This window comes from Myotis davidii, unplaced genomic scaffold (assembly GCF_000327345.1).
Source record: "Myotis davidii unplaced genomic scaffold, ASM32734v1 scaffold3566, whole genome shotgun sequence".
Taxonomy (NCBI): domain Eukaryota; kingdom Metazoa; phylum Chordata; class Mammalia; order Chiroptera; family Vespertilionidae; genus Myotis; species Myotis davidii.
Window position 1 is genome coordinate 29,915 of NW_006297310.1, and position 13,076 is coordinate 42,990.

Below are 13,076 nucleotides of genomic sequence, written 5' to 3' on the forward strand. Positions count from 1 at the left end.
CAGAGAGCTCACCTGGTGGTCCTGCAGCTGTGCAGGGTGCTGAGGAAGTGGGTCCCGGTGGAGGAGGTGGGTCATGACAGGGGAGGGCAATTGTGGGCAATCAGGCCGGCAGGGGAGGGCAGTTGGGGGGGATCAGGCCAGCAGGGCAGCAGTTAGGGGACAATCCGGCCGGCAGGCAAATGAGCCATTGGGAGTCAGCAGTCCCGGATTGTGAGAGCCATGTCTGACTGCCGGTTTAGGCCTCATCCCACAGGAGTCCCAGATTGGAGAGGGTTCAGGCTGAGCTGAGGGACACCACCCCCCAGTGCACAAATTTCATGCACCATGCCTCTAGTATATAGATAATAATAAAACAGCAGACACTGGGAAGAACAGTGGATGCAGATATAGGAGATGGGGGTTTCAATCATCACTCTACTGCTTACATATGTGATTGTGGGTGAGTCAGTTCACCTTTCCAAACCTCAGATTCCTTCTTTTTTTAAAAATATATGTTTATTGATTTCAGAGAGGGAGTGGGAGAAAGAGATAGAAGCATCAATGATGAGAGAGAATCATCAATTGGCTGCCTTTTGCATGCCCCACAGTGGGGATGGAGCCCACAATTGGGGCATGTGCCCTGACCAGGAATCGAACTGAGATCTCCTGGTTCACAGGTTGACGCTCTACCACTGAGCCACATCAGCTGAATTTAGTTTCTTTCTTTGTAAAATGGAGAGAATAAATAAGATCCGTCTGTTCTTTCCTTCCAAGCTTATTGTGAACACCAAATAGTTTTCTGGGAGAGTGCTTTGAGTAGTATAAAGTAAGTTAGAAAAATTAGATTACTATTATTATTTGGGTCATTTTTTTTTCAGTGTACCTAGCTTGATGCTAAGGATAATAACCTGTCCAGAAATGTAAGACACAGTCCAGATGGGGAGACAGAATTTATATGTGTGTATGTGAACAGTACCTGTTTCATTCCTCCACTAGGATATCAATCACACTTTATTATTATTGTTTCTTTTCATATATGTTTCCCTCATTAGAATGGCTAGCTGGAGGGACTAAAAAACTCATATGACAATATATAGCACTTTATGAGTGTTTACATGGATGGGAATTAGCTATGTCAGGTGGAGTGTTCAGAGAGCTAAGATTTGAGCTGAGTGTTGAGGAATGGTTACAATACAGTTAAGAGATGAGAATAGGAACATGTATCAAACAAGAAGCAGGACAGAGTCTGATACTTACTTACTCCTGATGTATGCTAGGCATTCTCTATTGGCTACCTAATTTAGTATTTACAATCATCTTGTGAGGAGGGATTATTATACCCACTTCCCAGGTGAAGAAATTTATACTCAAAGAGGTGAAATAACTGCCCAGGGTCCCAGAGCTTGGAAGTAGCAGAACATGGCCTCAGAGACATGTCTACCCAACTCCATATTCTCTGTAGTTATAGTCTAGAATTAGTGCCTGGGGTGATAATTCGAGACTAAATCACAGGGGGCCTTGAATTTATGTTAAGGAATTTGAACTTTATTCTGTACATAGTCACTGGGAACATCTTTAAGGAGGATAAAAACAGTATATAAATACTTAGAGTAAATCTTATAACAGTATTAAAATATTAAAGTTAATATTTTTACATTTACCTTAAATTTTTTATAGAAGAAATCTTAATGAATATCAAGATCTAACATCCTTGCATAGTTGTGCATGTGTCTATTTCCATATTGTGTTCATCAGGCCATGATTATTTTTGTGGACATGTTTTACTTATATTATTTTACTAGAGGTCCATTGCACAAAGAGATTCGTGCAATAAGCCTTCCTTCCCCTGGCTGCCAGCACTAGTTTTCCTCCAGCACCCGGAACCCAGGCCTCCACTCTGGCTGCAGTGGAAAAGCCAAGCCTGGAGGCTTCTATGCTCTGACCAGCACGGAGAAGCCAAGCCTCTGCAGTCTTCAGTCTTCAGTCGTCTTCAGTCTTCACTTGGGCGGAGCCTTCAGTCTTCTCCCTGTGCCTGCATATGCAAATTAACCATCATCTTTGCTGCGTTAATTTGCATACTCATCCTGATTGGCTGGTGGGCGTAGCAGAGTGACACCAATTTGCATGTTTCTCTTTTATTAGTGTAGCTATGCATATATTTTTTTTATCTGGCCCAAGTCCTTGTCAGTTCATACATAACACGTTTTGGTTAAATGCTTGTAAGCATTGACTCATTTGTTTGGGTCTGACTTTTTGCTGTTAAGAAACATGTATTCTTCCAATTGTTTTCTTTTTTTAAATTTAAATTCTTTATTGTTGACAGTATTACATATGTCTCTTCCCACTCCCCCCCGCCCCACCCCCCCGGCCATTGACCTCTCCTGGCTACTTCCTCTGCCCAGCTTATATCCCGTCCTCCTACTGTCTGTGTCCTTTGGTTGTGCTTATATTCATGCATACAAGTCCTTTGGTTGATCTCTAACCCCCCTACCCTTCCCTGCCTTCCCTCTGAGGTTTGATGGTCTGTTGGATGCTTCTATAGCTCAGGATCTATTTTTGTTCATCAGTTTATCTTGCTCATTATATTCTACAAACGAGTGAGATCATGTGATATTTACTTTTCTCCATCTGGCTTATTTCGCTTAGCATAACGCTCTCCAGGTCTATCCATGCTGTTGTGAATGTTTAGAGTTCTTTCTTTTTTTATAGCAGCATAGTATTCCATTGTGTAGATGTACCACTCATCTGCTGATGGGAATGGGCTGTTTCCAAATCTTAGCTATTGTAAATTGTGCTACTATGAACATAAGGGTGCATATATACTTGCTGATTGGTGTTTCTGTTTTCTTGGGATGCATTCCTAGAAGTGGGATTACTGGGTCAAATGGGAGTTTCATTTTTAATTTTTTGAGAAAATGCCATACTGTTTTCCACAGTGGCTACAACAGTCTGTATTCTCACCAGCAGTGCATGAAGATTGTTGTTGTTTTAATTTCTTTTCTTTGGGTTAAATTCCTTTGGATCTTATCCCCAAAGTGGATCAACTGGATCACTAAGTATGAAATGTCTCACCTATATGGTTTTGCATTTCATCCACACTGCTGCAAGATAGAATAAGCCCGGTGTACAGTGCCACCAAATATTTGTAAGTGCATCCATTTCACCATCCTTTTGCCAGAAACGTCTTATAAAAATTATGTATATTTAGCCCTGGCAGGTTTGGCTTAGTGGATAGAGCGTTGGCCTGCATACTGAAGGGTACTGGGTTCAATTTTGGTCAAGTGCATGTGCCTGGGTTGTGGGCTTGATCCCCATTGTGGGTGTGTGTGTGCGGGAGGCAACCAATGATTCTCTCTCATCATTGATGTTTCTATCTCTCTCTCCCTCTCCCTTCCTCTTTGAAATCAATAAGAACATTTAAAAAAATTATGTATATTTATTTTCTACAGACTGACCTGGAAACTGGAGACAGAGGTAGGAAGGCAAGTTAGGAGGCTGATACCATAGTCAAGACCTAAGTGAAAAAAGCTTCAGTTTTGATGATGATGAATTTAACAAATTGAAATTTATCAAACATTGACTAAGCACCTACTATGTGCCTGGCACTGTACTAAACATATTAGTATGTAATTAAAATATCTCACTATCTTTGTCAAATACTATATTATTGGTATTAATTATACATATAAGGAAACTGAGAATCAGAAAATTGTGAATACCCTAGGTCAGTGGTCGGCAAACTCATTAGTCAACAGAGCCAAATATCAACAGTATAATGATTGAAATTTCTTTTGAGAGCCAAATTTTTTAAACTTAAACTATGTAGGTAGGTACATTGTTATTAACTTAATTAGGGTACTCTTAAGGCTTAGGAAGAGCCACACTCAAGGGGCCAAAGAGCCGCATGTGGCTCGCCAGCCGCAGTTTGCAGACCACGGCCCTAGGTCACAAAAATACAAACTTCAGAGCTGATTTTCAAACAAAGACTTTATGAATATATAACTGCTGGAAGAATTATAAAGAAACAAAAATCCAGAGTTGTTAGTGACCAATGTGAAATGGTGCCAAAGGAGTTGGCCTAGATAGCTTTGATATTGTGTAGTTTTCCATTTGGATAACTATTAAAGTTTTTTATATTTTTTTTTTTCTTCCAGGAGACTCTGACAGTTTCAGCAAAGTGTGGCCTCCAGGAGAAAAGCCAACCATCATCCGCCCCCCAGTGAGACCTCCAGATCCTTTCTGCCGGGCAGCTACTCCCCAGAAAACAAAGCCAGATATTGTAGTTGGCAATGCAGGGGAAATACCATCATCTGTGTAAGTGGGGTTATTCTTCATCCTTGACCTAAGGCCAAACTTAGGCCACCAGGAAGGCTTTCAGGATTACCATTATGGTTTTCAAGGGTGTACAGTGCACAATCCTAGGCATCATTCACTTCATAGTCTAGGGAAATGCACAGACCAGCTCTGTTCAGAATGTTCTACTCTACACTGAAGGCTGAGAGATTTCCCCAAAGCTGACAAGCTTGAACCTTAGTGCCTAATCAGAGAACCATTGTTTCTAGCTATATTGATATCTGATGTGTGGTAAGATTACCTTCTGTTTTCGTGCTCCCTTGGCTCTGGAGTTTTTCTTTTTTTCTTGTTATTGCTACTGGTTTTAAAAGTAATTTAATGAACAGATTCATTCATTGTACTTATGCCTTAAGGCTTTCTCTTTTTTTTTAAAGCAAGGTATGACTTTTAAAAAATCTTCCAAAATGACTCAGCTTCTCCAGAGAATCTCTTACAGAGTATGAGCTGAGCTGATGTCCCACACATTACCTGAAGCTGGGCTGCAAACCAAGGAGCCAGAGGTAAAGCTTCCATAGCCAAACTGGCTGGCCTCTCCTCAGTCATTGCCTGAGACCCCTCTCAGGATATTTCCTCCCGGTGTTTCTTTTTTTGTCTCTCTTGTTTTCCATAATTGTAAAATCAGGCAATTTTTATTTTATTTATTTATTTTTAATGTGTTTTTATTGATATTAGAGAAAAGAGAAGGGAGAAAAAAAGAGAGAGAAACATTGATGTGAGAGAGAAACATCAATTGGCTGCCTCCTGCACGCCCCCTACTGGGGATTGAACCTGCAACCCAGTCATGTGCCCTGACAAGGAATCGAACTGGTGACCTTCATTGCAGCACGACCAACTGAGCCACACCAGCCAGGGCATGGAACCAATTTTTTAAAAGCTTTCGCCATTTTGACTAATTAGCTAAGTGTATTTACACAATGCCAAACATTATACTTTGAAATGTAGGACTTGTTTCACTTATTTATCCCAAGAATAGCCTGAATGGGCAATATACTTAGACCATTCTGAACCAACAGGTAGCAAGAGATATCAACCGTAGAACTGAGGGTGCCTATTATCCCTGAACCATTTCACATTCTCATACTTGGGTTTTTCCCTCAGACCCGAGTTCTTTGTAAGGTAAGGCAGACCATGGCATTGATGGCCCATCTGGTTCATATTTTCTTGTTCTTCCATTGGCCATTAGTTCTCATACAAATTCCAAATCAATTCATGGGACTTGGTTGGCTTATGTTTACAGGGTGGCTTCCAGGACCAGGTTCTTTGAAACAGCTTCTCGGAAAATAGGAAGGTAAGAAACAGGTGACTGAAGAAAAACAAAATAACTTTTTAATGAATGTATCATAAGCATCTCATTTGCTCTTTTATATTCTCTTTTTCTTTCTCTGTATTTCTGTCTCTGTCTGTTTGTCCCTCTCTTTCCCACAACTCTGTCTCCATCTGTTACCCTGTATTTTAATCTTTTTTTCTCTATCTTTTGTCACTTTATTTGTCTCTCATGCACTCTGTTTCTTTCAGTGTCTCTGTCATTCTCAATCTCTATCAGTCTCTCTTTGTCTTTTTCTACTTATGTCTGTTTCTGTCTTTGTCCCTCTGTCTCACTGTTTCACTATTTTTATTTTTCTGTCTCTCTCTCCTCATGTCTTTCTTTCTTTATCTGTCTCTGTACGTTGTATCTTTGCCTCCCTGACTGCCTTTCCATACCTTACTCTTTGTGCTTCTCTCTCTCTCTCTCTCTCTCTCTCTCTCTCTCTCTCTCTCTCTCACACACACACACACACACTCACACACACACACACACAGCACTCACATGCCAAGCAGTATTATAAAAACATTGCACTCAATGTAGGTCTTATTTTTTGTTAGTTTACTTTTTTACACCTATTATATTCTTAAGGGGAAGCTGGCAAGAATATATAGAATGCAACACTCTAACATAAACAGCCTTAGAAAAACATAGTCCTAATTTCAGAGGTAAACATTCTACTTAGGAGATTGTTCTCATATTAGCTGCACATATAAATCACCTTGAAAATTTTAAAGAAAAAAACAAACACAGAATCCTTCCTTCTACTCTAGACACACTAAACTAAAATCTCTAAGAGTAGGGCCTGAGAATCTTTTTGTTTTATTTCACCTCTCTCTCTCTCTCCCTCCCTCCCTCCCTCCCTCCCTTATTCCTTTCCTTTCTTCCTTCTTCTCAAGTACTGATACAGACTGTCCAAGACCCGACATTTGGGACTGTTTTAACTAGAACACCTGGACAAATGATTGCTTAGCCTCAGGGACTCTTGTGAATTTGCTCCATGTTGCTTATGAGAAATTTTGAAATTATGCTTCTGGATGGGTGACAAGAGTATAACTCTTGTAGGTGGTTAGTTAAACACAGAAAAATGTGCCGTTACCAGTAGTGAACTGAGGTAGGTTTGACATCATCTAGTCAAAACATGTCCTCACCAGGACATGATTCTCCACAGCAGGTCACCTTTTAAGCATGATAATGCATATTCAGAGTTGACTGAGTTGTAAAAATAATCATTCTTTTGGTTATGGGAAAGATAGACATGGAAGTAAAGACTGGAGGCAGGGAGACCAGTAAAGACCAGAGGCTAATCATCCTGGCAAGAGTTTATGAGAACCTGACTTCTGGCATTGCCAGTAGGAATAAAATGGAACAGGAGATTTTAGATAGATTCAATAAGACGTTGTTGACTTTTCAAATATGGAACATTGGAGAAGGATTAAGAGAGGAAAATCTAATTTGGGTAATTAAATAGATGTTAATAATAATTAATCATGGAGGAGCAGGTTTTGTGAAAAACTTGCTCTACTCAGTTTTGGAGGCCCTATGGGACATCCAGATAAAGATTTTCACTAGGTAACTGCAACTTAGACTACTATTTGGGGTTGGACCTACAGATATTTAGGGTAGAACTTTTTAGTATAGCTATCACACTTCATGGAGGTATTCACATATACAAAAATGTGAATAGTAGCTCTTTTGGGAGGGGGGATCCTCAGTATATGGTGGTGATTGAAAGCATGGATGGGAATACAATCACTCAGGGAATAGGTGTAAACAGACTTAGGAGAGAAGAAAAAAATAATGTTGAAGATATAGCCCTGAGACCAGTTGTTGTCTGGGATATTCTGTCCACACTATATGGGGGTTTGACTCTTCAGGATTGTCTTTTCCCTCCAGCTGTCTTTAGACAAGTTTAATTTAGGATTAATCTAAGTACATCAAGAGGCCAGGCAAGGCTGGTTTGGTCTTCATGTCAAAAAAGGATTCATGTTTCACATGGCATTTGCCCTCCATCCTTGCCCTTCTCCCTATTAGAGTTAATTACAGAATGTAGTGTTTGGTCTCGGGCCAATTTCTCTGGGCTCCCTTAGTCTTTCACAGTCTGGCACACAAGGTCTGTCACCTGAAAGATGTTATTGTGTCTGGGAGACTGGGCTCTCTAAATCTGCCAGAGAGGTAGTTCAATCTACAAGCATGAAGCTCAAGGCTTTGAAAAATCTAGATGAAATCACATCCCCATTTTTAAAATTGACACTGGCATGTAAGGACCCTTACCCTTGCTTTGCCTTTCCAGTTCTGATTTCTAGAGTCTTAGTGAAATGTCTTTCCTCTTTTACCCACAGTTCTCAAGGCAGACTTCCTGGAGATGAGAGTTGAAGACTCAGGTATGTAGTCTCCCACCCCTGATTATAGAACCTTGTAAACATGAACCTTCTTTAAAAAAATAAAATAAAATTTATACACACAAACACACACACACACAATAGTGGCCTTGTGCATGAAATTCATGCATGGGGGTGGGGGAGGGGGATGCACCCTCTCCAATCTGGGACCCCTCGGGGGATGTCTGACTGTGGGATCGGGCCTACACCAGCAGTCAAACATCCCTCTAGGGGTCCAGGATTGGAGAGGTTGCAGGCCGGACTGAGGGATCCCCCTCCCATGCACGAATTTCATGTACCAGGGCTTCAGTCTATAATATAATGCAATTTTAAGCCAGGCCTTAACAGTATTTTTCATTGAACTCAATAGGCTAAAAATCCTTGAAGAACCGTAATACAAAATTAGCAATATGCTCAGAAAAAAATACACAAATTAGCAGTGTACAGCTCAATGAAGTTTTATCATATAATGCTTTTATTTGTGTGTATATATTAGAGGCCCAGTGCATGAAATTCGTGCACTCAGGGGGTCCCTCAGCCAGGCCTGTGCCCTCTCACATCCAGAAGCCCTCAGGGGATGGCCAACTGCCATGGAGGCAGAAGAGGCTCCCACCACCACTGCTGCACTAGCTAGCCATGAGCCTAGCTTCTGGCTGAGAGGCTCTCCCCCTGTGGGAGTGCACTGACCACCAGAGGGCAGCTCCTGCATTGAGCATCTGGCCCTGGTGGTCAGTGCACATCATAGTGACTGGTCATTCCATCATTTGGTCGATTTGCATATTAGCCTTTTATTATATAGGACTAGAGGCCCTGTGCACAAAAATTTGTACACGCGGGAGGGGTGTCCCACAGCCTGGCCTGTGCCCTCTTCCAGTCTGGGACCCCTAGGGGGATGTCCACCTGCTGGCTTAGGCCGCTCCCCGGGGGATCGGGCCTAAGCTGGCAGTCAGACATCTCTCTGGCAGCCCGGGAGCCCTCCTGGGATGTACACTTGCCAGCAGGGAGCAGGCCTAGGCTGCAGTCGGACATCCTTAGCACTGCTGAGGAGGCAGGAGAGGCTCCCGCCACCACTGCTGTGCTGTTAGCCATCAGCCTGGCTTGTGGCTGAGCAGAGCTCTCTCTGTAGGAGCGCACTGACCACCAGGGGGCAGCTTCTGCATTGAGCATCTGCCCCTGGTGGTCAGTGTGTGTCATAGTGACCAGTCATTCCCAGTCGTTCTGCTGTTAGGGTCAATTTGCATATTACTCTTTTATTATATAGGATAGAGGCCTGGTGCATGGGTAGGGGCTGGCTGGTTTGCCCTGAAGGGTGTCCCGGATCAGGGTGGGGGTCCCTCTTGGGTGCCTGGCCAGCCTGGGTGAGGGGCTGATGGCTGTTGGCCAAGACCCCCAGCGGGGACCCTCACCTCATGGGGGTGTGGACAGCCTGAGTGAGGGGCTGAGGGCTGTTTTCAGGCTGGCCACAGCCCCTTCAGGATGGGGGAGTCCCGCTGGAGTGCCTGGCCAGAGTGGGTAACAGGCTGATGGCTGTTTGCAGCCTGGCCACTCCCCTTGGCGACCCAAGCTCCCAGCCTCTCCTTATTTTTTTTTTCTTTTCTGGGATTTACTTATCTTCTATAATTGAAACTTTGTAGCCTTGAGTGTAGCCCAGGGCCAGCCAGGGAAGGTGGGAAGCTTGGCTTCCTCTATCGCCAGGGGCAACCCAAGCCTTCTGCTTGCTCCAGCTCTGTGGCCGCTGCCATCTTAGTTGGGTTAATTTGCATACTTGCTCCGTAGCGGCTTGTTGGTGTGGTTTGAGTGTAGTGGAGGGGTGGGGAAAGTGACTGGTCGACTGGTTGTTCTGGTCGTGATGGTTATTGCACGTTTCTCTTTTATTATATAGGATGTTTTTATTGATTTCAGAGAGAGGGAGAGGGAGAGAGAGAAACCTTAATGAGAATCATCAATCAACTGCCTCTTGCACACCTCCCACTGGGGATTGAGCTCTCAACCCCAGCCTGTGCTCTGACTGGGAATTGAACTGTGACCTCCTGTTCATGGGACAGTGCTCAACCACTGAGCCACACTGGCTGGGCACACATAAGACTTCTTTATGGGATCTGATTTTCTGATGATTGGAATACTGTGTTGCTTCAGAGACTGGAAACTTACCTCCATGTCTCAGTTCATTACCCTCTAATTACTTACTGCCTTCTAATTCTGAGATTCTCTGTGTTTTTCAGTTTCTTTCTCCTTTCCTTTCTTTCTCCCCAGCAAAACCACAGTGTAGTTTTACAAATTGCTTTTGAATCAAGTTTATTAGGAATCCTAGACTGTGACATTTGGGGCAAGTACATTTCATTCTCTGAGCCTCAATTTCCCAATCTGTAAAATGAAAAGGTTGTAACTTTCTTACTCTAGCATTCTTTGGATCTATAAGATGATCAGTAACTTGTCTTTTGGCATTATAGCAGGAACCAAGAGTCCAGCTTAGTATCTGTAGTAGGACTTCATTCTTTCAGACCCAATCACTATTTCAGTGTTACCCCTCTGAAACTTCCTTCTTAGTCCTTCATATTTGTCTGATGTAAAACACTTTCACATCCATTAGCTCATTTGATGCATATCAAATGCTAGATATAGGGAGGATAATATGCATTTTAATTCAACGAATAAGGAACTGAGGTTCATAGGGGATAAGTAACTTGCTAAAGTCAACAGGAGCCATGGAGATCATGGAAATGTTTTTATCTAGGAGTTCTGATTGTTTGACTATCAGATTGCTGGCATAACATGAACCAATATACACAGAAATGAGATCCAGGTGTCTGTCCCAGGCTTCCTTTTTTTATTATCACTGGCAGTCCTCAGAGATGCATAGGTAGATAAGCTTTTTCCTTATCAGCCCTCATGGAGGTGAAGTCCCAGTAAAAGGAAGTGTGGAAATATTGTAGTGTTATAAATGCTATAAAGGCAGTGGCCATGTTACAGGGTGGGGGATAATCTCAGAGGTACCAAGCTTCTGCATCCCCTGTAGACTTTGGGGAGATTAGAGTTGAGGCCAAAGGCACACAGTTTCTATTACTGAGTATAGGGACCATCTTAGGCCCTGTTTCATGGGATCAGAGTTATAAGGACCTTTTCCTAGCCAGTCCCTATTATTCAGATTAGCTACCAAATGCATGCTTAGCTACCTATTAAGGAGGCCCCACTACTCAGTGGCTGTTAAGTGTATAACCAGTCTTAGCTAATTTCCTACTCTCTTCTTTCCCTTTCAGGTTTGAAAACCTTGGCCTCTGAAGACCCTTTCCAGGTTTTGGAAGGATCTTCAAACCCTGTGTGCTGAGTCATTTTGTGCTGAAGAACAGCTCCTCCCTGGCCCTGCACCTTTAGGCTCTAGGATGCTATAAATAGGGGGCACATGTCCTAGAACAGGTTTATTTCTCCTTTTTATTCTGTCTTTATCCCGTCAGAAGTTCTATTTTGAGCTCTTGTACGACTGTGAATGGCTAAACTCCTTCAAGCCAGACTCTGCAGAAACCAAGCTATCCACTGACCTGAGTTGAAGAGGGGAGCTCAGTTTTCAACTCTTCCTGAACTTCCTGCCTCCTCAAAAGGACATAGAACTCTGAATGATTTGGGACTAAGCACTGATTTCAAAAATCTTACCCTGAACTGAAAACTACTTGGGTTGGGGCCTTACCTAGGAAGCAGGGAAGTAGGAATGTTTGCTAAACATCAGAGAATCATAACATGTCTCTTACCGATGATATGGACCCTGGTGCCAGGTTGGAGCTCTCATGCTGCAATATATTGCCAAGAACCTGTCTGATTCTATGGGGCCAGACAGCTTGGGTGATGTCCCCCCACAAACTGTCCATGTGAACTCAGGAAGGTAGCCTTCCTGCTCTTACATACAACCACCTAAGAAATCTGCAAAGCACATTTTGCAGGTCAAAGCCTAAGTCTGTTTGAATTATTCTTCTGCCTATTTTGCCCTGGCAGCTTCCTTTCCAAGTAAGCAGGAAAGAAATAAAGAAAAGCTGAAAACATTTCTTTAAAGAAGGGAGCTGGTATTTGCCTGCAGGAGTTCAATTTTTGGGTCAAATGCTGGGAAAAAATGTTAAGATGGATTGAGGCCAGGCAGCTGTCACATTGCATCATATTTGTCTTCTGCAGTTAATTGCTTTTATCTCCTGAAAGAAGCAGTTTTTAACCCAGTGCTCATGGATTCAGGAACTTCACGAAGCCTCTGAAATGGTGTTCAGAATTCTTCAATAATTTCTTTTTCTGAAGAGATGTTCATAACATTCCACTGAATTTCAAATGGGCCTGTGACCCAATAAAGGTTAAGAACCATAGCCTTCAGATAGACTCTTTTTACAACTCATATAGTATTTGATTGGTAGGGTCTTGCAAAATCATTTAGTGTAATTGCCTAGTTTACATAACACATTAGGAGCCATGCTTAAAGAAGATCCCAAGTCCTTGGGCTCCTATTCAAGGTTCTTTCCATTACACCACAGTTACTTAGCAAAGGGTATTATGATGGGTGGATTTAGTGGTCATTATTTGGGGGGTTTGGCTTTTACTCTCTTTCTTAATTCCCCACATATTTGTCACCAAATGAAAAACTCCCAGACAAAAGCTCTTAGTTTTCTTCATTTGCCATCTAGATAATTGGAAAGGAACTAAAACATAATTGATCCAGTTATTGAAAAATCTGAGTAGACATTTCTGATTCCATTTTGTTAAAGGGAAGGTGCTAGAGCAATGTAATTGCTTATTTTACTATGTAGATGCCATTGGCACAAAACAGGTTCTCAGAGTATCAACCCAAGGGTCTTTCAACTCTACTTTCTTTAGGTGACTATTTTACCATATAAAGATATCTTCTTCCAGTAGCAGAGCAAAAGGTTGTTCATACCCCACCTATCTCACATTTTGATGGTTTTCTATTGCTGCTGTAACAAATGACTACAAATTTAGCAGCTTAAAAAGATCCACTTATTTTCTCATAGTCTTTATAGGTCAGAAATTCTGCATAGTGTGACTGGATTCTCTTCTTAGGGTCTCACTGA

General features: G+C 42.3%; 1 protein-coding gene across 2 annotated transcripts in view; it reads left to right on the forward strand.

Annotated features, from left to right (window-relative positions):
* Window positions 1–12,354, forward strand: part of LOC102759992 (oligophrenin-1-like) — a 21,780-nt gene extending 9,426 nt beyond the window's left edge. Inside the window, exons 1-5 of one of the 2 annotated variants that reach the window (XM_015570064.1) lie at window positions 3,383–3,453; window positions 4,134–4,293; window positions 5,570–5,620; window positions 7,978–8,019; window positions 11,274–12,354. In XM_015570064.1, the coding sequence (XP_015425550.1) occupies window positions 3,408–3,453; window positions 4,134–4,293; window positions 5,570–5,620; window positions 7,978–8,011 (291 nt within the window). In that variant the 5' untranslated portion in view covers window positions 3,383–3,407 and the 3' untranslated portion in view covers window positions 8,012–8,019; window positions 11,274–12,354. Of the gene's footprint in view, window positions 1–3,382; window positions 3,454–4,133; window positions 4,294–5,569; window positions 5,621–7,977; window positions 8,020–11,273 lie in introns of those variants that run through there. The other variant, XR_436153.2, reaches the window with a different exon arrangement.
* Window positions 12,355–13,076: the final 722 nt, after the last annotated feature.